This window comes from Dermacentor andersoni, chromosome 1 (assembly GCF_023375885.2).
Source record: "Dermacentor andersoni chromosome 1, qqDerAnde1_hic_scaffold, whole genome shotgun sequence".
Taxonomy (NCBI): Eukaryota; Metazoa; Arthropoda; class Arachnida; order Ixodida; family Ixodidae; genus Dermacentor; species Dermacentor andersoni.
In genome coordinates, this window is record NC_092814.1 from 132,008,342 (window position 1) to 132,031,268 (window position 22,927).

Genomic DNA, 22,927 nt, shown 5'->3' on the forward strand with positions numbered 1-22,927 from the left:
TCCCAGTCCCGTGAGATCTGAATTAGAGCTTTTACTGTAATTGATCGAATTATCCTGCAGGTCAAATTAAACAAGATGCAGAAAAAAATGCCACAACACATTGTTGATTCACTTGGCAGTATTTGCCCAATTCTAACGTGCCCCCAACTCAAACATGCACCCACTTTTCGTGTATCCAGAGTAAAAAACTAACGTAGAAATTACATTAAAGCTCCTAAATGAAATAGAAATCAAATGCTTACCCGATTTTTAGCAAGAAAATGGACAAGAGTCTAATATGTGTTGCACAGTGGTGGCCGGTTTCCTGAAGTCAGCTTTTCTGCACGTGTTTGTAAAGTCAGTTTTGCCGCTACATCTATCGCAACAAATCTCGTGGTTCTGCTGTGCCTGCAATTGATTTTTTTTTTTGACAGCCCGAACAGCAGCAAGTCAGAGAATGCTGCCTTTTTGTCTGAATTTAATTCGGAAAGTGATGGCGGCAAATGTACCGCATGTTTGGGGTCCTCCACCAGCTGAAACCATTGAGCACCAGTGGCCAGCTCAAGTGGATAATACTGGAATTTCAAGAAATGCAACATCGGCAAAACCTTGCAAAAAAAAAAAAAAAAAACATTTACGGCATGACTTGCAGTGTGTCCCTATGTTTTACATCAAGAAACTGCTTTCCACTTGGCACATACAAGTATAGGGCTTCCAGCTAATTTTTGTAGTGGCAGTACTGTTCAGGGCATAACTTTGATTACTCCACAGATAGTGCTTATTGGGTGGCAAAACATTTTGTATATTACACTCTTTTTAGCATCTTTTGCTTTTTAGGTACAAGCATATTGTACAAAGCTTTGTTCACTTTTATTCTGTAATCTTGTTTTGGGGAATTAAGATTTTGTGTAACCTCATAGAGCTCGTTAATAAAACTTCTTTGCTTAGAAATCACATTTATTCTGCTTTCTTTTCATGTATCGCATGATATTTTGAGTGTAGTATAGTTCCTTCAGAAAAACATCTAGTGTAACCCACAAAATGCGGCCAATTTCCCCATGGTAGGGAAAGAGTTAATGTGACAGCTTATCTGAAAATTTTGAACTGCATATGTGTTTGGCGGGACATTCATATAAGTTTGTCAGGGCGGTACAGAAGATGCTGGTAAGTGCTCGAGAAGCGCCCAAGAAACAATCTCCCTTTATGTTGAAGGGGAACACCATGATGAAAATAACATTAGCATCTTGAACATCAATGTGTCACAAGTAAAGCAACTTTTATCTCAATACAGCTTGTGTCATCAGAGCTGGCCAAATGATTTGAAATTTTATCTGGATGTTGGCTGGCTGTATAGCTGCAGTATGTTTGCCGAGTAATTTCATCATGGAATTTTGCTTTTCAATATAAATTATGGCTCTTTTGGTGCCCCTCACACACAACTATCAACCACAGAAATTTGATGATGGATATCTTGTATGTGTGCATTTCAGGATATGAAAACTTGAATGAAAAGGTTCAAATGTACAATTTAAACTACAGCTCTGAAAGTGTTGATAATGTTTTTAAATCATTTGCTTGGCATGCGCTTTTTTGGCATAAGATTGCTGCTTCCACTCGCAACCTATATGCAGAAGTGCTGAATTCTCTTCTGCAATGCCTTTTTTTTTTTAACACTGTATAGTCTGTAAAAATGCCCTGTTTAGTGTGTAAAAGCTGCCTCTACGAAATGTGATACCACCAACAAAAATGCGCAATTATCTGCAATGATTCGGTACAAATGGTTTTCATTGTTTGCTGACTTAACAGGTGCAGAGGGCGCTGGCGTCACTTCGATTAATCCCCCAGCTGTCGGATCTGTTTGACCACTTTGTATGGAAGTACAATACGTAAGTACAGCCTGCATGCACAGGTTTGCGTGTGTCATGCATGGGAGCATGCTTGCACCCTGTATATACAGGGTGTCTCAACTATCATGCGCCAAGATTTAAAAATATGCAAATGCCACATAGCTAGACAGAACAAAGGTAATGTTGTTTGCTGTCGCTTCAAGAACTATTTGTTGCATTCTGCCTAACTGCATAATTAGCCTTAGTTAATTAATCAACTTCTCGAATATTATAATTACAAGTGCAGTCCCAAAAGTAAAGTTTCCTATATTTTTAGATATAGAAACAACCGTTTATTTACTATAATAGCTGCATCAATTTAAAGGTTGATGAATGCTTTATTTTTCTACTTAATCGCCATTTTGGTCAGTGCATTTTTGTAGGCACTGTGGCAGTTTTAGTATGCCCATGTCACACCAGCTCACCGCCGTGTCCTTCAGGAAGCGTTGAACCTCGTCTTTCACCTCGTCGTCGGAGCAGAACTGCTGCCCAGACCTTCAACTTAGGGAACTAGTGGTAGTTGCTCGGAGCCAAATCCGGCCTGTCTGGTGGGTGGGTGATGGCGTTCCAACCCTACCTTTCCAGGAGATTGACGGTTTGACGGGCGACGTGTGGGCAGGTTTTGTCATGAAGAGGGCTTACGTCCTTGCTCAATATTCCTCTTCTCCAGTTCCGAATTGCCCTTCTGAGTTTTTTTCAGTGTTTCACAGTACCTGTCGGCATCTACTGTTGTCCCAGCAAGCAGAAAGTAGACCAACAGTACCCCTTTCTGGTCTCAAAACACAGTTGCCATGACTTTACCGGCAGACTGCGTTCGTTTGAACTTTTTCGGTTTGGGCAAAGAGGGATGCCTCTACTTGCGTGATAGTTGTTTTGTCACAGGTAAAGTAGAATGCCCAGGTTTCATCAACTGTGACAGTTCACTCCAAGAAGTCCTTTTCGTCTGCACAGCGGCAAAGAAATTTGCGGGAAGAATAAACTCATTGCCGTTTGTGGTCTTGTGTCACCATACGTGGTAGCCATTTTGAACACACCTTCCGATATCGCAACTTTTCCGCTAAAATTCAGTGGATGGTACTTCGGGAAACTTCGGAAACGAAAATGCAGAGAGCATCCAGAGTGATCTTCCGATCTTCATGCATGATTTCCTCAACTTTAGCGACCATCTCGTCAGAAATTGACGGCCTCTTGCTCCTTTCTTTGTCATGAATTTCAGTACGACTTGCTTAAACTCTCTACACCACTTGCAAACGTTCTTGACATCCATGCACTACTGTCCATACACTTACATACATCCATACATATGTCCATACATTAAATACCTTAAAGAAAAATGTCTAAGGACAATGAACTTGCTTAAAATTCTATCCCACACAACATGGGGTAGCGACAGGAAGTGTCTGATGAATGTTTATAAGAGCCTAATTCGATCACGATTGGACTATGGTGCCGTCGTATATAACTCTTCTGCTCCGAGCGCACTAAAGATCCTAGATCCTGTCCACCATCTAGGTATCCGTTTAGCCACTGGCGCTTTCAGAACAAGCCCGGTTGAAAGGTTATACGCGGAATCAAATGAATGGTCCCTCCATCTACAGAGAACTTACATCAGCCTTACATATTTCCTAAAAATACACTCCAATAATCAACATCGATGTTTTAACACTGTTAACGATATGACCTGCACTACACTTTTCCATAATCGCCCCTCTGTAAGAAATCCTTTCCCGCTTCGAGTGAGGGAGCTTAGTGATGAGATACATGTCCCACTCCTCGAGCTTTGCCTAATGCATCCAACCAAGTTGTTACCGCCTTGGGAGTGGCAGGTCATAGAATAAGACATATCCTTTTTAGAAGTACCAAAACACGCACCAGAGGTCAAAATACGAACTCGTTTCCTAGAACTCCAGCACAAGCACTCCTGTGCAGAGTTCTACACAGACGCTTCGAAGTCTAATGCCGGGGTGTCGTATGCTGCCGTCGGCCCATCCTTCTCAGAATCCGATGTACTACACCCGGAAACAAGTATATTTACGGCCGAGGCCTACGCATTACTGTCTGCTGTGAAGCATATAAGAAAATCAAAACTCCGAAAGTCAGCGATATACACAGACTCCCTAAGTGTCGTGAAGGCCCTGATGTCACTCTATACACACAAAAATCCAGTACTTAATGAACTATATTCCGTCTTGTGTAAAGCGTACAGATCTAACCAGCATATCATTATATGCTGGGTGCCTGGCCATAGGAGCATAGAGGGTAACGTTCTGGCGGACGAGATGGCCACGTCAATCACATTGCAAGCTGTTAACCCTACCGCTGCGGTGCCTGTCGCAGATCTGAGGCCTTTCTTGCGAAGGAGATTGCAAGACCACTGGCAACGCATGTGGGACGCGGAGACGGATAATAAGCTCCACCTGATAAAACCACAGTTAGGATTCTGGCCCTCTACTACAATATCACGCCGAACAGATGTCCTGTTCTGTCGTCTCAGAATAGGACACACGTTTGGCACCCATAATTTTCTACTCACCGGAAGTGAGCCTCCAACCTGTGGTAGATGCGGGGAGAGGCTGACCGTACTCCACGTCCTCCTGGAGTGTCGGGAAGCCGAATCTGAGAGAAAGAGAAATTTTTCATTAGCATACCAACAGCACATTCCTCTTCATCCTGCAATGCTTCTTGGTCCAGAACCGCTTTTTAATACAGACACAGTCCTAGGTTTCCTCAGAGGTGTGGTCTTACATGTTATTAGTCCCATGCATTCGTAGCACCTCCTCTCTCCAGAGGATGCCACTGCAATAATTGTTTTGCATAGCACATGCCTCCAGGCCCTTGTGTTTCAAGGGCTCTAAGGAGGCAGTAGTGCTCTAGCATTTCTTATAATCTGATATATTTTACCTATCGTATCCTTCTTTTTATATGCATCTAAATGTTCATAGTACAAGTCATACGTCATCGCCATAATTTTATTATACAGATTTTACGCACTTTAGAGTGTATATTTTAAGGCCTCTTTATAGCCACGTCACACCAACTTCATAGTAATCATATATACACTGCAAACTCATTAGCACAGACATGGCACTCTTTGGCCATACCTGGCTCTTGCGCCATAAAACCCCATACATCATCATCATCATGTCCATACACTTTTGTCAATTATCAATGAATTTCAACCGGTTCAACGCCTTTTACATTTAGAAATCGGATAACTTTGTGAACTTCGCACTTGGCGGTAGCGTTCAATGGGAGCTCCATTTTTAATGGCCAGCCAAGACAGCATCCGAGCGAAGTGTCCGCGTCCTTATTTCGGAGTGGAGGAAGCGCCACTCACGACAGCGTGGCCAACAACCGTATTAACAGTTTTTCTACCCCCCCAAAAAATAGGAGACCTTATGGGGGAGGGGGAGCGATTGCTTTCATAGATAAAAAGTGTCAATTAGAAAATTGTTGAGCTACATGAAAAACTCGCTGATACAGCTTTCTGTTGCTCAATACGTGCTACATAAAAGTGTTTTTCTAAACGTGAAAGAAGCCCACAAATGAACGCAAAGTGCATCGAGCGGCCAGTCACACGACAATTTTACGTGAACTATTCCCAAGCTTCTTTCAAGCTCGGAAAAACATTTTTATATAGCACGTACAGTGAACTCTCAGTATAACAAACTTCGGGGGATCATGGTAAATTGTTCGTTGTGTAGAAAGATCATTATAGTGAAAGCCCCAAAATTAACCATTCTGCCCATCAACCCATCAGTTCATAAGTTGTCACCATATGAGCTATCCATGAAAACGTCGTCGTTGGCTCTCGGCATATGCCGTTGCTATTTTCCACAGATTTCCGTAGCTCCATGTCGCTTCCTAAGCGCAATGTTTCTTGCTTTTTCTTTGTTTTTCACATTTGTTGCTGTGGACACCGCAACTGTCTCGCTCGAGGTGGATGCCTGAACTATGTCAAAGTGCAAGTGCGTGTATGCAACGCCGTCTGGAAGATGCAAAGTGCGACTATGTGGCGTCCTCGCTAGTATGGAGATTACAATTTACCGTAGCTCGTACAGCCGCAGAAAGAAGGGTGAAAGAAGGAAGAGATGCGCCTCCATTGTCAGGCGACACTTTTCTGGGTGGAGCATGCGCTCACAAAACCTGATGTGTCGTCGCTTCCACTTGCCCACATTCTTTTTTTCTCAGGCTCGGTCTCGGGTATTCTGAACTCATGTGCCGCGACGTCTGCGCTCTGCACCTTGTCATCTGCTAGCCTGCTGTTTCAACTGCCGTGAAGGATACACGGAAATCTAGGAATCCCCACATTTCGGAATATTAGTTCATGGTACTTAGCGTTAACATTACAGGGTAACCAATAACGGTCGTTATTCTGAAAAGTTCAGTATTCTGAAGTTTGTAGTACTGAAATATTTTTACATTGAAACTATAAGAAGTCAACAGGGGATTTCTGAAAAGTTGGTTAATGTGGTGTTTGTAGTAGTAAGGTTTCACTGTATTGAGCAACAGAAAGCTGTATCAGGAGTTTTTCATGCTGCTCTACAATTTTCCCATTGACACTTTTCATCGAATTATGATATTTGAGAAGTTGATTAATTAAGACTAGTAATGTACATCTACATCTACTTGGGGCAGGTAGTGACCACGGATCCGGATCATGAGACTGAAATAACCAGAAGAATAAGAATGGGTTGGGGTGCGTTTGGCAGGCATTCTCAAATCATGAACAGTAGGTTGCCACTATACCTCAAAAGGAAAGTGTACAACAGCTGTGTGTTACCGTTACTCACATATGGGGCAGAAACCTGGAGGCTTACGAAAAGGGTTCTGCTGAAATTGAGAACGACGCAACGAGCTATGGAAAGAAGAATGATGGGTGTAACGTTAAGGGATAAGAAAAGAGCAGATTGGGTGAGGCAACAAACGCGGGTAAACGACATCTTAGTTGAAATCAAGAAAAAGAAATGGGCATGGGCCGGACATGTAATGAGGAGGGAAGATAACCGATGGTCACTAAGAGCTACGGACTGGATTCCAAGAGAAGGGAAGCGTAGCAGGGGGCGGCAGAAAGTTAGGTGGGCAGATGACATTAAGACGTTTGCAGGGACAACATGGCCACAATTAGTACATGACCGGGGTAGTTGGAGAAGTATGGGAGAGGCCTTTGCCCTGCAGTGGGCGTAACTAGGCTGATGATGATGATGATGAATGTAACTAGGCAGAATGCAAAAAATAATCTAAGCATCTCTAAGCGACTGTGAACAAGATTACCTCGGTTCCGTCCAGCTACGTGGCATTTGCATATTCTAAAATCTTGATGCATAATAGTCGGGACATCGTGTATATTATAATGTTGTACTAACCACAGTTGAACCTCGCAATAACAAAATCGGCGGGGAATGCGAAAAAATTCATTTTCGCAAGAATTTCCTTGTTGCGAAATGAGACAATACAGATAGATAACGTGTTGCAGAACGAAACTTTGCTGTTAAAATTCCATTAGCATACTTTGGCAAGCTTTGCTTGAGGATAGTACAAAGTGCGCCGCATGCGTCGATAAGTACTGGCAGCACTGCCGTGGAGCAGTATTCTAGGTAAGTTGCTTTCAGAGATACAATCACATTTACCAGATTTTGCTTAACTTGGCACCATATGCAGAGCAACAGCGTTACATGCAAACAGTAGCATTTCTCCATTGCTCGCTATCGCCTGTAGACGCTGATGTGTCTGGGGCCGAGTGTGAAAGTGATCGTATCTCACATACGCGAAGGCAATTGATCGAGATTATAGCACCTTCGGGCAAATCCGACAGGCATAGTGTGCCGAATCCGCACACTATGCCTGTCGGGTGGTACCGAAACCAGCGTTCTTGAAGCAAGGGATGCGTATTCCTGGACGATCACGGCCTGATGCATGGCACTCCATGCTGCGACCGCCATCTCAAGCACCATAAGCAATTCCGTTTCGGCGGGACATGGATTTCTTTGTTTTTGCAGCATTTTGCTCACCGAGGTGCACATTAAGCACTGCACTAGGTGTGCAAAAATTGTCATCACATGCCGGTAGCAACATGCGTGCTGCTTCGAACAGGCGAACATCAAACAAGATGGCGGCCATGATGTGTTTCCGGTGTGCGCGATCCTTCCTAGTGCTTGGTTGTTTTTGTAAACAAAAATGGCGGCGCCCACGCAAGTGTAATGTGGTGGTATTTTACACAATTTTAGTGCAAAGCAATCACATTTGACCAAATTTTGGAGCCTGCTAGCCTTGCGTGAGTAGGTAATATGCGGGGTTACGTTCCGGTAAATTTCGTTGATGCGGGATTGTAGTACAGTGATATTTTGTTGTCGAGAGGTACGAAATGCATTGAATCCTATGGGTATTCGCCGGGGATATGAAAATATTTCATTGTCACGAAAATTTCATTGTCGTGGGGTTTCATTATCGCAGGTTTTGACTGTATATACATGTAGATCCCCTTCAGGTGCTGTGTGCGCAAATGTATGCGCCTAGATACTGCTCAACAGCAAAAGCACTGATGAAAATTATATTTAATACATGTTGTAACCACAGTGAAGCATTTCTGATTGGAACAGTGCTGAAAGTTTTAATAATATGTCAATTGTTTTACTAAAACAAGTCGGAACGTAGACAGCTGTTTGTTTGCTCTTAGTTTCAATATGCCTTCATGTAGCAGCCATTAGTGTTTTCTACAAGTCATGGTGTTTTCCTGTGGCAAATTGAGCCATTTTACATCCTGCAAATTTTGCAAGAATTGTGCCAAGTCAAAGCTGAAGCAGCAGGGGGAACAGAGCAACCCCATCTGTGCTGCTGCTGTCGTCCCTTCACTCCTCCTCCTCCTGTGGCAACAATGAGTCTGCTGTATTTTTGCTAGCCATTTGGTCAAAGGGCTTTCACTGTGTGCCAACATGCTGCAGCTAAATGTTGCCATTTATCAGTCGAGTGTGAACGTTCACGGTGTCTATCCTCGCCCACCGGTCCTCCCCCTCCTTCACCCCTCTCTCTCTCTCCACACATGCACGCACGCACACACACAGTCGAACCTCGATATATCAAACAACATGGTGATCGTGAAATAGTTCGATATAGCCAGAATTCTATATATAAAATCACGTAAAAAAACGCGTCGGAAACTTCTGCAAATCAATCAATGAACCAAAGGCGCGATCGGGGATCGTTGTTTGGAGCACGCATTCGGTTGCGCCATGTGATTGGCCTAGGCCGCGCCGCCTTCCTCAGCCAAGAGCGCGCGGTCGATTGCGCCGCACGTAATTAGCGTAGGCCATGCCAACTTAGCCGCGCGAAGTCTGTGTGGTCTAGGCCAATCCCAATCCTGGCGCAGTTAATACTCAAAGCTTCACATAAAGTACTTATTTGTTTGGCTGAAAGTACTACAGTAGTGTAGCCTGCTTCTTATTGGCAGCCATGTGCTTAAACACGGAGTCCTCGACATAGTCTAAACGATCCACCGATTCACAAGCGATAGGCAGGTGCCCTCTATTGTGCCGTAGTAGCGGCGTAGAAGGGCCAAAGCAGCTACAGCTTGAGTTGAAGTCGAAAGCGGGGCGACATCAGCGCTTGCGGGATCAATCTCGGCAGCGTCTTCGTTTGGCCACTACTTCTGCTGCTATCTCCACGTTTGTCAATCGAAGCATTTTGAAACACTGTCAATAGCAAAGTGTTAAGTGGCATCTGCCAAGGCGTCTATGAGTGAGCCCAGTGAGCGCACACTGTTGCGCGCCTTTGCCGATGCGAACCGCCAGTTCTCGCGAGGCGCGGCAGGCGCAGAGCACGGCACCAAAGAGGAGCCAGTGCAGCAAATGCAATGTGTTCATGTTGTCGAACTAGCCAAGCCGCCGCGTGTGTATGCCACTACGTTCAAATGGCGCCCTAGGCACGACCAATGTGTCACCGCCTATGAGGCGCCGCTGATAGCCACCCAGCGGGCGCTTCCAACAGTACTCTGGGGAGCAGTAGCAATCGGCAACCCTTTGCAGCAAGGATGGCTGAAGTTTGCAGCTGCGATTTCTCCTTTGTTCGGGTGCCAGACTGCTTCTTCTGTGGTGACAGCTGTAGGGAAGACGCTGGGCTCTCTGGGAGTGGCCATAAACACAATGTTACCGGTGTTTGGGACAAGCCGGTCCACATACGTGCCAGGTGTGTCCCGCAGACAAACGCCATGAACCCCATTTACATGAAGTGGAGCTCAAGTTAACTAGCCGCAAAATTTTGTTGAGTAATGCAATATCTCGGATCTTTTTTTTTTTTTTCATTCTACCCTTGCTGTAATGCTGCGTCTGCACCCCAATAATAAGCACCCGTAATTAGTGCGGACTTATATCTCAAACAAATCCGCACGGTGGATGTCTGCACATGTCATTGTGATCTTTCTGCCGATGAATACATATGACATCGCCGAATAAGTGCAGCCAAAGTCGCCTCAAGAGTAATTGCGAATTTATTGATGGAAACGCGTACACTAGTCAATGAAGTCACCAAACGCACGGGTTAATAAGAGCGCGTATTAGCACTTTATCGCCCATGCAATTCTGCTGAATACGCCAATGAACTGCCGTTCCCGCTGTAGTTTTTGCAATTTTAAGTTCCCTAAGGGAGCTGCTTGGAAACATGTAAAGCTAAAGCCTGACCAACTTTTCAGTACTTTTTTGTAATCTTACTAGTGAGAGATGCCACATGATATATTTAAAAGCAGAACAGCACCAGTCAGAGTAGAAGGGCGCTGGTGGAAAAGCGGGGTTTAGTCCTCTGAGGCGTAAGCATAGTAAGAAAGATTTTAGTTGAGTACAGAATCACTCGGCGTGGTAAGTCTGCTCTGACAGTATCGAGGTGTGATGACTTCCCAAACGTGACACGAACTTTTCAGCGAAAATGGAACAAAAATGCCATATACAGGAACTATTAGGAATTATCGCCCTCAACTACCTGTTTTCTAAACACATTTAAAAAAAACACACGCAATATCTAAGATGCCCTCAGGTGAAAAGAATAAAGCTGTTAAAGAAGCACTTGCCTGGTGCTATTCCGATAAGACACAGCGTGATTTAGACCCTTCACAAACAAGGCAGGGTGAAAACCTCGCACCTCAAAAAAAAAAAATCAACAACAGTTAGTGCGAGGATTTACAGGGCCGCATAAAGTCAACAATTTCAGTTCTATACAACAAAATCCGCTCGTGAAGTCTGGCTGCCTAGCTAGCGCAATGCGGTAAAGAAGCGGCAAACATTAGAAGAGGGAACTGGCATTCGGAACTTCAGCGAAATGCCTTTAAACCACATGCTGCACTGCAGACAAACTTTGTCACTTACCTGTCTAAATATGACTCAGTGGAAAAAATAGCGACACAACAAAGGAGAGGATGAGAACAATAAATTTCCCACCGAAGAGCGGCGATCCATTGCTACCGTTGCTCCCGCTGATGAGGCTTTGCGAGGAATGATTAGAACCAGCACGTTTTTGCCAGTATTTGAGCCCCCCACCATGCAACAATTCTTCTTCGACATGCCTTGAAGCTTTGGCCACCCCACGCATGCGAAGGGTGTTTTGCTCTAAAAATGTGAATAAGACTGAGAAACACGATCAACGATGCAGAAAACTACGGCACGTGGCTGGCTCCTTTCCAAAGCGTTCTGCGTAAGGCTGCCACCAGTGGCGTGTCCATCGGCGTGCACTACGTGCATAGTGCGCAGCAGTCGGGAACGCCCATCGTGCCACCGCTATTTTCGAGGATGTTGTGGAAAAGCTCACCGCCTGTCCACAGAGCGCACATGGTTTGGGATGGCACAGTACGATATATCCATTTTACGTCTGATCCCGTTCGAAATAAAAAATTAAAAATGCATGCAATTTTCCAGCTAATATAGAAAGTGTTCGATATACGCAATAGTTCGTTACATCCGTGTTCGATATATCAAGGTTTGACTGTATATACCGTATTTACTTGCATAATGATCGCACTTTTTTGTAAAAAAAAATTGATGCAGATTCAGGGGTGTGATCATTGCGCGAGTTAAATTTCCCACGAACAGAAACATTTTCTTTTTTCATCCCTCATTTGCTGCGGGATGACAAGTAGGCGGCTGCCGCTGTCAGTGCAGAACACAAAAACGAAAATGGCGGCCGGCGGAGCAAGCCAAACGTGCCGAACACAATTATTTTTCTTCTCATGAATACATTACGCGCATTGAAACAGTTTCTTTCGTATCAGTAATGAATAATATTGTTAATATCGGCAAGTTTGTGACAATAACCTAGCCATGTCTACTTTGAGGGGACAGAAGCACAGATGGGCGTGCTTAGCTGCCAGTGACATAGAAACATATGGCGGGCATGCTGCGGAAACTGAGGCATTTGTCTTTACTGCTATCCTAATACGGCACGTTTCCACTAAGGGTGGGGGAATATCTTAGCTGTATTACAAGCGTCGGCATATGAATAGGGTACACTTCTAACATATCAGTGTAAACGTGGCCGCTGTCATTGCCGCTCGCGATTTCTTGCGTGCCCACGAGTGCAGACAAGAAGAATCGAAAGGCACCCTTAATGTTGTTGACCAAAACCATTATGAAGCCTACAAATAATAAAGCCATGGCAAGTTTGGTTGTAGCTTTTTTTTTTTTTTTTCATGGAAGTGCGGAAAGGGATGAAAAGAATGAAATGGGGCATCTGCTTAAGAATGTTGGGTGTGTGCAGACCGCTTGGTATGTCTTCGAGTCGTTCGCAAAAGCATTCTACAGATGGTAAGCACGATCATCATTAGCTAGACTTGGCACACAACATATCGTTGCGACAAGTTCAGGGTGCGATCATTACGCGAGTGCAATCATTATGCGAGTAAATACGGTAGGTTGTATAACATGCAGCGACAAACTCCTAGCATTCCCTGGACAACAATGCTTTAACAATGAGGATGCACATTTTTACGTTGCCAAAACAACACTTTGCTTAACTTCTAACAAAACTTTTTCATTGCTAAGGTGTGCAGCCACTTCGCATCAGATTATGCTATCATCCTTATTATATTAAAAAAAACTCTAATTTCGTTTATGAATTGATGTATTTATAAATGTATGTTGATGACCTAGCTGGTACATGACTGAAAAATACACAGCGCTAAAAATGGGGCCAAAGAAAAACAAGACAGTGCACTATCTTTTGTCTTCTTGTTTGCAGGCCAGACTTGTTGCAGCCGAGGTAACAGTAGAGATCGCCATTGTTTTCCAGCCACATCTTCTAGTCAGTGTACGGCCATGGCTACGTATGGAAGATGGCAGGCACTGTTCTACAAGTCACCTATCACTCAGTTGTGCTTTTGGCATTGTGGGCATGCTAGATTATTCTAGATTTAAAAATACAGGAATGAAGCTTTGCACTGGAACTTCGATAGTATCATATGATGCAAGTTTCACTCACTTTGGGTGACCTGCTGTCCGACTTGTTTGAAGAGATGTCTGGAAGTAACTTGCGATAATGGTATTGTAGTCATCAAGCGTCAAATATTGTTATTTGATCACACTTGGAATTAATGGGGCAGACAGTCCGACGCAGGACTGCTTCCTGTTTAGGAGCCTTTATGAAAATTACGGCATCCGTAATTCGCAGAAAAATACAAGCCAGTAGCTGCAAGAGATTTGAAAGCGTCATGTCTCCTGACACTCATCTATTGTTTATTTAGGATGGGCTCTCCGCAGCAAGCAGCACATGTTAGAATGAGGTAGGTGTGAGCCTCAGCTAGACGACTAGCTACGGTCCTCTAGTGTTGAGCAATCGGGCAGTGACAAGACGCTCTCCCTACGTCCATAATTATCCGCCACCTTCATTCTTGACGCCTTTTATGCATCCCCCCCCCCCCACCTCCTCGTATCCATCACCCCACTCCCCTTCTTAAAGTTCTTTTCCGTTAGCCACTGTCTCATCTCCAGGTTTTTGAATGGCGCAGCAGCTACTAACATTCCTATATTTCTGTTTCTGTATGGACTTTGAGGCCATTCACTTATGTGCCCTCCCACTTGTTTGTTGGCACGGTTTCTTAGCTTCTCTGGCCCAGCAGCCTCGCCTTTGATATATTTTGCCATGTGCAAATCAGCGTTCTGTAGGTCTTTCTTTCATGACCTGCTTTTTTGCCCTGTTTTCATTCTTAGCCTGTACAAACTAGCTTAACAGCAAGCTCTTCTCAAGTTTAGTAACATAATGAAAGTCAGAGACAAGGGAAACAAAAAGAAAAAAAATGGGGGGGGGGGGAGTGCTTATTATGCTTATCCTATGTTGAATTTCAATGGCAGAGTCGGAGCAGCCGACAGACTCCGCGAGCGAGCACTCGACTCTGGCGTAGAGCAACGCCTCCAAATCCACGAGTGGAACACAACCTGCGCCGCCGGAGCAAGGCGGAAGCTGAACTTCTATCTCCGAGCTACCCAGGATGCCTTGCGTGTTGTCATTTCCTTCCGCTGTTTGCTCCCAGCACCGCCGCACCGGTCGCTTGTCTCTTCAGCGCCGTTCACCTGTTGTTTCTTCAAAAGTGCGGAATGGATATCTCGCCAAGCGTTCAGCAGCTTTTGCTTCCTCGGGAGTGGTGACCGGTGGCGCCTCCCAGCAGACAAACGTGGTAGAGGAAATACGTCACGCAGAGTTCCAGTCCACTCCGCCGATTTTGGCGGAGCATCTTTTTCTGCTCCACGGAGTGACTCCCGCTCTGAATCCACTCCGACTCTCATTGGAACACCTTACTCCCGCCCTCACTCTGTCATTGGAACAAACTTGCTCCGAAGCGAGCAGAAAAACTTGCTCCGACTCCGCCATTGGAATTCAACACTAGACAAGAAGGTCACATCATTTTCGGAATGGTTTTCTTCCTCACAGCGTGGTCGACAATTCGGTCAAGTACCAGAAATGAGGAAGCTCTTCAACGACACGAAGGCCTGGTGGGGAGTAACAATGCCTCCAAGTTATATACACACGCTCGTCCAGTCATTATCTGCATGTGGAATTTTTAGAGTGCTGATCCCCCCTCAGCAGTTATGGTTAACACGATCTGGAATGTAGTAAAAGCACGCCATGAGTGGGGCCGCAATGTTCTGTGCATGGGAAAGGGGATTGCCCCCATGACACCCCCTCCCCCCTCATGGACCGTTGCTAGCCCTTGCCTTGATTTCGCATTCAAGCTTCCCCTTCCATCCATGTTACTCTCTCGGAGCCCCCCTCCTGAAACTTTCTGTTCCGTGGGAAAGGGGGAAGGGGAGGTCATAAAAATTTTATGGGGGGGGGGTGTCGACCCCCCTGCCCCCTGGCTATGCCAATGGTTTTGAAGTGGTAAACTTGGTATTGCTGAAAGGACAAGGGCAGACATGATATACGACAATTCACAGTTATACACATGTCCATCCTCTTAGCTCTACTCAGTTTCCCCAGTATGTCTGACCAATTAGCCTGACTTACTGCCTTGATTTTGAGTGTTTAACACATATTTTTGCAATGGATAATTAACTATGGTACCTGGACACATAAACTCTTGTTGATTTTTTATTTTTTCATTTTCTTTCTTTTTCTTTTTTTTCCAGAATGAGAGGCCAAGATAGGGGTCGCCTACCGGGTCACAACATTAACTGCGAGTGCAGTCCTGTGAGTTACAATGACAAGTTTATTTGAATACTGATGAGTTCTGTTTTCAAGTTATAGCATTGCAAAGTTTAGCAGCTTCTGTGTGCTTTGCCTCAGTGTGTGAATGGGGCATTGGTGGGGTGGCAAAAATAATGGCATGCATATTTTGATGTATTATGGCCTTGGAAGTGGTTAATGTAGACCTTCATACAACATTGCCACTGTGGCACATGTCAGTCTTGTTTTTCCAAGCAAATGTGTGGGTATTATATCAAAACATTGGAAAGTCATGACTTGTATGGTATACCACTGCTTGCTACCCATGCAAGCCCTCTTGTGTAGTCTTCTGATGTAACCTTGTGCCAAGTTTGCATTGTACCTGAAAGATAGATAAAAAAGTCAGTTTCGCCCAAAAGGCAAAGCATCCATTGCGATAGCAAATTAGTGGATAGCTAGCTATATGAAGTAAGGATAGTAGTTTTATTGGCTGTATAAACTTGTAAACATAGGCATACTAACTAAATTAGCAAGCATGGTGTCACGCGCGCACAAGCTAACATGAACACATCTCACTTGATGACTGCGGGAGCTCGCAGTCTCCATGCTGGATTGAGGAAGCGTGGCAGCAGCAGCGAGCGAATTGACCTTTGTGCTGTGTCTTGCATCAACGTGAACTAAGCTGCGAAAACACAGTGTGCAGCCAGACTCTGTCCCCGTCGCAGATGGCTTTCAAGATACGGTGGCCCTGAGTAGAATGCGCCCTCCCCCCGGATCCTTGTGCGCGACGGAAGGTGGTGCACTTTCTCCCTACTTGCCTCGCTTGCGTGTGCGAGATTGAGCCACAGTTGCTGGCTCACCCTCGCGCGCTTTCACTCACACATATAGCATGTGGCACACGCCGACGATTTTATTGCCCTTGGACTTTATATACGGAACCTCACGGCGACGCCCACGCCAACGGCAGAAATGCGCCTGGAGTGTCCATATAATTGCTATCACAATAAAAATAGCGTAACTTTCACTTACCTCATATATTCTAGTGATATTAAAGCAGTGACACTGGTTTCTGAGAATTTTATCGTAGATGTGATTCATTATTATTTATAGTAATTATTTTCATCACGTGTTAATTTATCATAGTTATAGTATACAGCATAGCTAGCACTGATATATACAATGAAAACCTTATTACTTTCTCAGTTCTGAAGATCAGATATATCAGAGTATTCGTGCTTGCCTACTTGGTATTCATTGCCATTCAATCTGTACACTTTGTTTTATGCAGGAAGTCGCTCTCAAGATTCAAGTGCTAAGACTGGTGCACAGTTTTTGTGAACATGCAGAGTGAGTTCACAATTCATGCCTGTGTAATTTTCTCACCTGAATGTGGGCAGAGAATTGAGCTGTAAGATGTCTCTAACTTGTAAAAGAGGAGTTCGTTGCTCATGGTGTCCTAGTCTAAAGCCCCTCAATCCACATGCCACCGCGGCTTTTGCAAAGTCACGCCAACCTTTGTTGTTTTGAAGCTTTTCCCTGATTTGTCGCTCAAACCAGTTATGCTTGCGCAATTTCACATCCGGGATTTCCAATTTATGAATTTTCGCTTGTCACATGCTCGCACCTCTACGCAGCAGTGACGTCGCTTCCGCTTAAAACAGGAAGCTGGGGCTACGTAAACTCCACTTGATGTTGGAAGCTGAAGCGGTGAGCGAGGGAGGAGCACAAAGGAGGAGGGTAGGTTGGCAGTACTTAACCTGGTTGGCAAAAACGTGTATGTAGGGGCTTTGCTGTAGTCTAATCACCATGCCAACACATAATTTACAAGAAGTTGTTGGCAGTGTGGGAAAAATTATTTAGGAGTCATTTTTGCAGATGTTTCGGCCACCTGTGCAAATTTTAAGTAGCCGTTAGGAACTGAAGGAATGTTTCTTCCTGGAGCTACATGGCAAAGAGCTTTCTGCATTCACGTGATCAAAAATTATTTAAGAAAACTTCACATGGTCAAACTGTAGGTCAGAAAAGCTTGGCATGCAATGACCCAACAAGTGGAAATGTAATGAAACTACTTCTGCCCGTGCATGGTATGTGCTCCCTATATCAGTAGCACTGTGCTTGCAGAGGTGCAAGCCTATTAGATATATGGATTTTTATTCAACATTAAAGTGTACATCATAGACATATCCAATCCACATAAGCGTTGTGGCTTGTGTGCGTGACTGGGCAGTGTCGGCAGAGGAGTGCACTGATCAAAAAAAAGAAAACATAACCCTTGTACAATGAATAAACATGCAAGCAAGTGCAGGCGAACGCAAAGAACAAGAGCAAGAACCAGTTCGGGTGACAATAAAAGGTTGTGTCTAGAAATTTATTTTTTTATCTGTAGATTGCACCCAAGTTCTCAAGAACATTCCCCTGTTACATGATGGTAGATGGGCAGGCATGGTATATAGTTTATTAAAATAAGAGGGAATATAAAAAGTGCGAGTTCTTCGGCCATAGTTCGTAAAAATCTGTGGAACAACATAATGCTCTATTCTTCTTAGGGGGCGTGTTTTGACATTATGAATTTTCAAAGCAGTAGAAATGTAGTTTCTTTCAACCAGATCGAGAATATGTTGAGTACTTGCTATTACTGCGCCACAGACTTGCTGTTATGCAAGATAGCCCTTTTGCGGTTGCGTCGATTGTTCATATGTTTTAGGAATGTTTTGTGTAGAAAAGAGTGCTATCTTGCTTCAGGTATTATTATCTTTAACATGCTCAAAGGTAAAACCTATTGGCACCCGTTAGCTTAAAGGATACCGACTTACTAGGATTATAGGGTGAACTAAGTACATAAATTTCACCAGTGTAAAATGTTGAGCCACTCGGACGTGGTGCAGAGGTACACTATTGATATCATAGGAAGCATGTGACAGAGGAAGTGCTGTGCAAGTACTATGTAAGCTGCTGATTAGATAAAGCCTAGAATAGTAACAAACATGAAGAAAATTATGGTACTAATGCTGTGAACATTGTACTTTATCAATTAGAACTTTTTTCTGATCTGCGAGTTCACCGTGGAATTAATGTTAGCTACGCCAGCTTCTTTGATTGCTTTCGCCACAACTGTTTGGACAACACACCAAGTTCGCTCTTAGAGTACCTGCCTCTTTTCATATTTATGTCTGTGACCCACTTTTCACCGCAATTTTGATGCGAAAGGGGCCCATTGAGTGAAAAGGCAGGCATCTGTAGTCAGTAGCAGAGAAAGGGCATCTAAAGTCACATTGGCCGCGGCAACACATCATGAGCTCTCCTCGATGGAGCAGAGCCGGTGAAAGGGAACACCTGCTGCTGTGGTAGTGCACCAGGGGTTTCGTGAGGGCCGTGATGCCACATCTTTCTCACTCTCACCTGCATTCTAACTGTGCCTCGGTAAGGCCACATCAAAACACGCCAAGCATCTCAACGCACTCGCTTGCCCGCGAGGAGTTGATAACTTGAAGGACCGCTCAGTGGCGTTCATTTGGACATTAATGTTTTCACATTCACAACTCACAAGTGCTTAAGTGTCCTTGGATTTTTCATAGGCCATCTGAGTAGGTTACTTAAGTCTAAACATAGGCCCACAAAATGCTTTTTTCAACTTTAGGTTTGTTTTTTAGTGCCACTGTGCAATATCCAGGTACAAATCAAGTTTTAAGAGGGAGTATAATTTAGGGACAGCCCTATAAAAGTAACTTCAGGTGTTCTTAGCAACCACTTTTCATGCATAATTTGTCTGAAATCATAATTTGTTGAAGGCACAGTGTCCAATAATTACAAGAATGCCAGTCCTGGAACAATGCACAAAACACACCATTTTTGGCAATGTATTCCTTGCACCTAGTTTCCTACCATTTGGTGAAATTCAAATGGTCCTCGCATGTCATCTTTTTTTTTCACCGTAAGTATTTTAAGAATGCGTTGTTCTAGACCTAGTAACAACGCATGATTTTAAAAAGAAATCAAAGACGGTAGAGTTTACAGCTGGTGTGTTTGGTGTGGTTTGACCTTTCTATAAAAGTTGTGACATCATCATCATCATCAGCCTGGCTATACCCACTGCAGGGCAAAGGCCTCTCCCATACTTCTCCAACTACCCCGGTCATGTACTAATTGTGGCCATGTTGTCCCTGCAAACTTCTTAATCTCGTCAGCCCACCTAACTTTCTGCCGCCCTCTGCTACGCTTCCCTTCCCTTGGAATTCATTCCATAACTCTTAATGACCATCGGTTATCTTCCCTCCTCATTACATGTCCTGCCCATGCCCATTTCTTTTTCTTGATTTCAACTAAGATGTCATTAACGCGCGTTTGTTCCCTCACCCATTCTGCTCTTTTCTTATCCCTTAACGTTACACCTATCATTCTTCTTTCCATAGCTCGTTGCGTCGTCCTCAATTTAAGTAGAACCCTTTTCGTAAGCCTCCAGGTTTCTGCCCCGTACGTGAGTACTGGTAAGACACAGCTGTTATAAACTTTTCTCTTGAGGGATAATGGCAACCTGCTGTTCATGATCTGAGAATGCCTGCCAAACGCACCCCAGCCCATTCTTATTCTTCTGATTATTTCAGTTTCATGATCCGGATCCGCAGTCACTACCTGTCCTAAGTAGATGTATTCCCTTACCACTTCCAGTGCCTCACTACCTATTGTAAACTGCTGTTCTCTTCCGAGACTGTTAAACATTACTTTAGTTTTCTGCAGATTAATTTTTAGACCCACTCTTCTGCTTTGCCTCACCAAGTCAGTGAGCATGCATTGCAACTGGTCCCCGGAGTTACTAAGCAAGGCAATATCATCAGCGAATCGCAAGTTACTAAGGTATTCTCCATTAACTTTTATCCCCAATTCTTCCCATTCGAGGTCTCTGAATACTTCCCGTAAACACGCTGTGAATAGCATTGGAGAGATCGTATCTCCCTGCCTGACGCCTTTCTTTATTGGGATTTTGTTGCTTTCTTTACGGAGGACTACGGTGGCTGTGGAGCCGCTATAGATATCTTTCAGTATTTTTACATACGGCTCGTCTACACCCTGATTCCGCAATGCCTCCGTGACTGCTGAGGTTTCGACTGAATCAAACGCTTTCTCGTAATCAATGAAAGCTATATATAAGGGTTGGTTATATTCCGCACATTTCTCTATCGCCTGATTGATAGTGTTAATATGGTCTATTGTTGAGTAGCCTTTACGGAATCCTGCCTGGTCCTTTGGTTGACAGAAGTCTAAGGTGTTCCTGATTCTATTTGCAATTACATTAGTAAATACTTTGTAGGCAACGGACAGTAAACTGATCGGGCTATAATTTTTCAAGTCTTTGGCGTCCCCTTTCTTATGGATTAGGATTATGCTAGCGTTTTTCCAAGATTCGGGTATGCTCGAAGTCATGAGGCATTGCGTATACAGGGTGGCCAGTTTCTCTAGAACAATCTGCCCACCATCCTTCAACAAATCTGCTGTTAGCTGATCCTCCCCAGCTGCCTTCCCCCTTTGCATACCTCCCAAGGCTTTATTTGTTGTAAAGTTGTAATATGCTAGTATTTGTTTTGACCCCCTCAGTGTTTTATTCTTTTGAAAAAAGGTGACCTTATATACAGGGTGTTTCAGCGAACACTTTCAAAATTTTTTAAAGGTTGCCTGTGGCATGTAGCTCAATTCTAGTTTATGAGCCGGTCTACTCGAAGTGGCAAACACTACTTGCACAAAAAATTGAAATGCAAAATTGACTAATTAACAAGAATTCACTAATTAAAATTTTTGCTAATTATCGTATGACCATATTGCAATTTACGAATTCTAGCTGTGGAGTTCACAAGGCGATGGATCCACTTGAAGCGAATTCTCAGGACGACACCAGTTTCGAGATATAAATTCCCGAACTTTGCGGAGAAATGCATTGGCATTCCAGTTGTGTGCTTCGGTGCATGAAATGACGTTTTGTTAACAAATTAACTGGAATGCCAATGCATTTCTCCGCAATTTTGGCGAATTTATATTTCAAAACTGGTTTCATCTTGAAAATTTCTTCCAAGTGGATCCGCCTTGCGAACTCCACGGCTAGAATTTGTAAATTGCATTATGGGCCATAATGTAATAAGTTAAACTGTAATTAGTGAATTTTTATTAATTAGTCAATTTTGGATCTCAATTTTTTTTTTTTGTAAGTGTTGTCCACCACTTCGAGTAGACCAGCTAATGAACTAGAATTGTGATATCTGCCACAGGCAACTTTTAAAGATTTTTGAAAGTGTTCGCTGAAACATCATATATATATATATATATATATATATATATATATATATATTATTATTATTATTATTATCAGTGGCTTATTTTCAAGTTTCGCTCTGTCAAAAACCCTTCTAAAGCTTTTTCAAACAATTTGCTTCATGCTTTAAGCACAAAAACCTCATTTTACCTCTTCAGTATGCAATATATGTACGTATGTGGCACAGGCCATCATTCCAAATCTGCCCAAAGACACAAAAAGGGTGCAATACCAAAAATGCAGTCTTTGAGCACTGACAAACTGCTGCCATCTATGTAGTAGAAAACAGACCGCAATAAATGCGTCCCTCCAGTGCTCACGAAATGGCAGCCATCTATGTTGTACAACCCAAAGACCGAATCAGTGCAGCCATAGAGTTTCATATTAGTATACCTAGAGGGACATCTGGCGCTGCGATCGTTCAACCATCATGGGAATGATGGGAAGTACAGACTTCGGATTGGCATTCTATTGACTGCCGAACTAGTCTACAAGTATTTTTTTGGCAGTTTTGGTTTCGCTCCAAGCGCAATTGCTCTAACCTGCAATGGGACAGTGCAACGCAAAGCTCTCTGCCTTTGTTATGTTGCTCGAAGGGGCGATAGCGCGCTGGGCCAGCGACTGGGACGATGTTTGTGTCTCGGTGTTGTGTCGAAGCCCTGACGAGAATGCGATGGCATCGTAAACGTTTAAAGAACATGTTTTAAACGTTTGGACCTTGGTTTGTTAAGTGTGTTAGGTGCTTTATGAAACTTCAGAATAGGAAAAAGAAGGTACTACTGATACAAGACATATACAGTTGTATCACAAGGGGACACGGCCAGGCCCTGCCCCCTTGCGCTTGCGTTTACCCTAATACTGGACTCGTGAAACGCTACTGCATTAGTGATATTCCAGTGTAAAGTGACGGCCGTAATCGCGCAAATCCTGGCGCCCATCGGATAGCGGCAGTCTAATGCGCTGCAGCCAGTCCGCTCATCTACTGGCTTGCAGAGGGACACGATGTCGCAGCTTGACATATTGCCAGTCACTGTGTTTGCAGTCCACAACGCAACAAAGTTGAATCATAGTGCTGGCGAAAATACAGACCGACACTGACGGCGGTGCTCTCGTCAAAGACGGAGCACGT

At 43.9% G+C, this 22,927-nt stretch overlaps 1 protein-coding gene across 3 annotated transcripts in view; it reads left to right on the forward strand.

The window, feature by feature from the left end:
- The window catches only part of LOC126545906 (short transient receptor potential channel 4-associated protein-like), a 119,416-nt gene that overhangs the window by 47,228 nt on the left and 49,261 nt on the right, over positions 1–22,927 (forward strand). For all 3 annotated transcript variants that reach the window (XM_055062042.1, XM_050193944.2, XM_055062043.1), the window contains 3 exons: positions 1,786–1,865; positions 15,464–15,524; positions 16,789–16,847. In XM_055062042.1, coding sequence (XP_054918017.1) covers positions 1,786–1,865; positions 15,464–15,524; positions 16,789–16,847 — 200 coding nt within the window. The remainder of the gene's footprint in view (positions 1–1,785; positions 1,866–15,463; positions 15,525–16,788; positions 16,848–22,927) is intronic.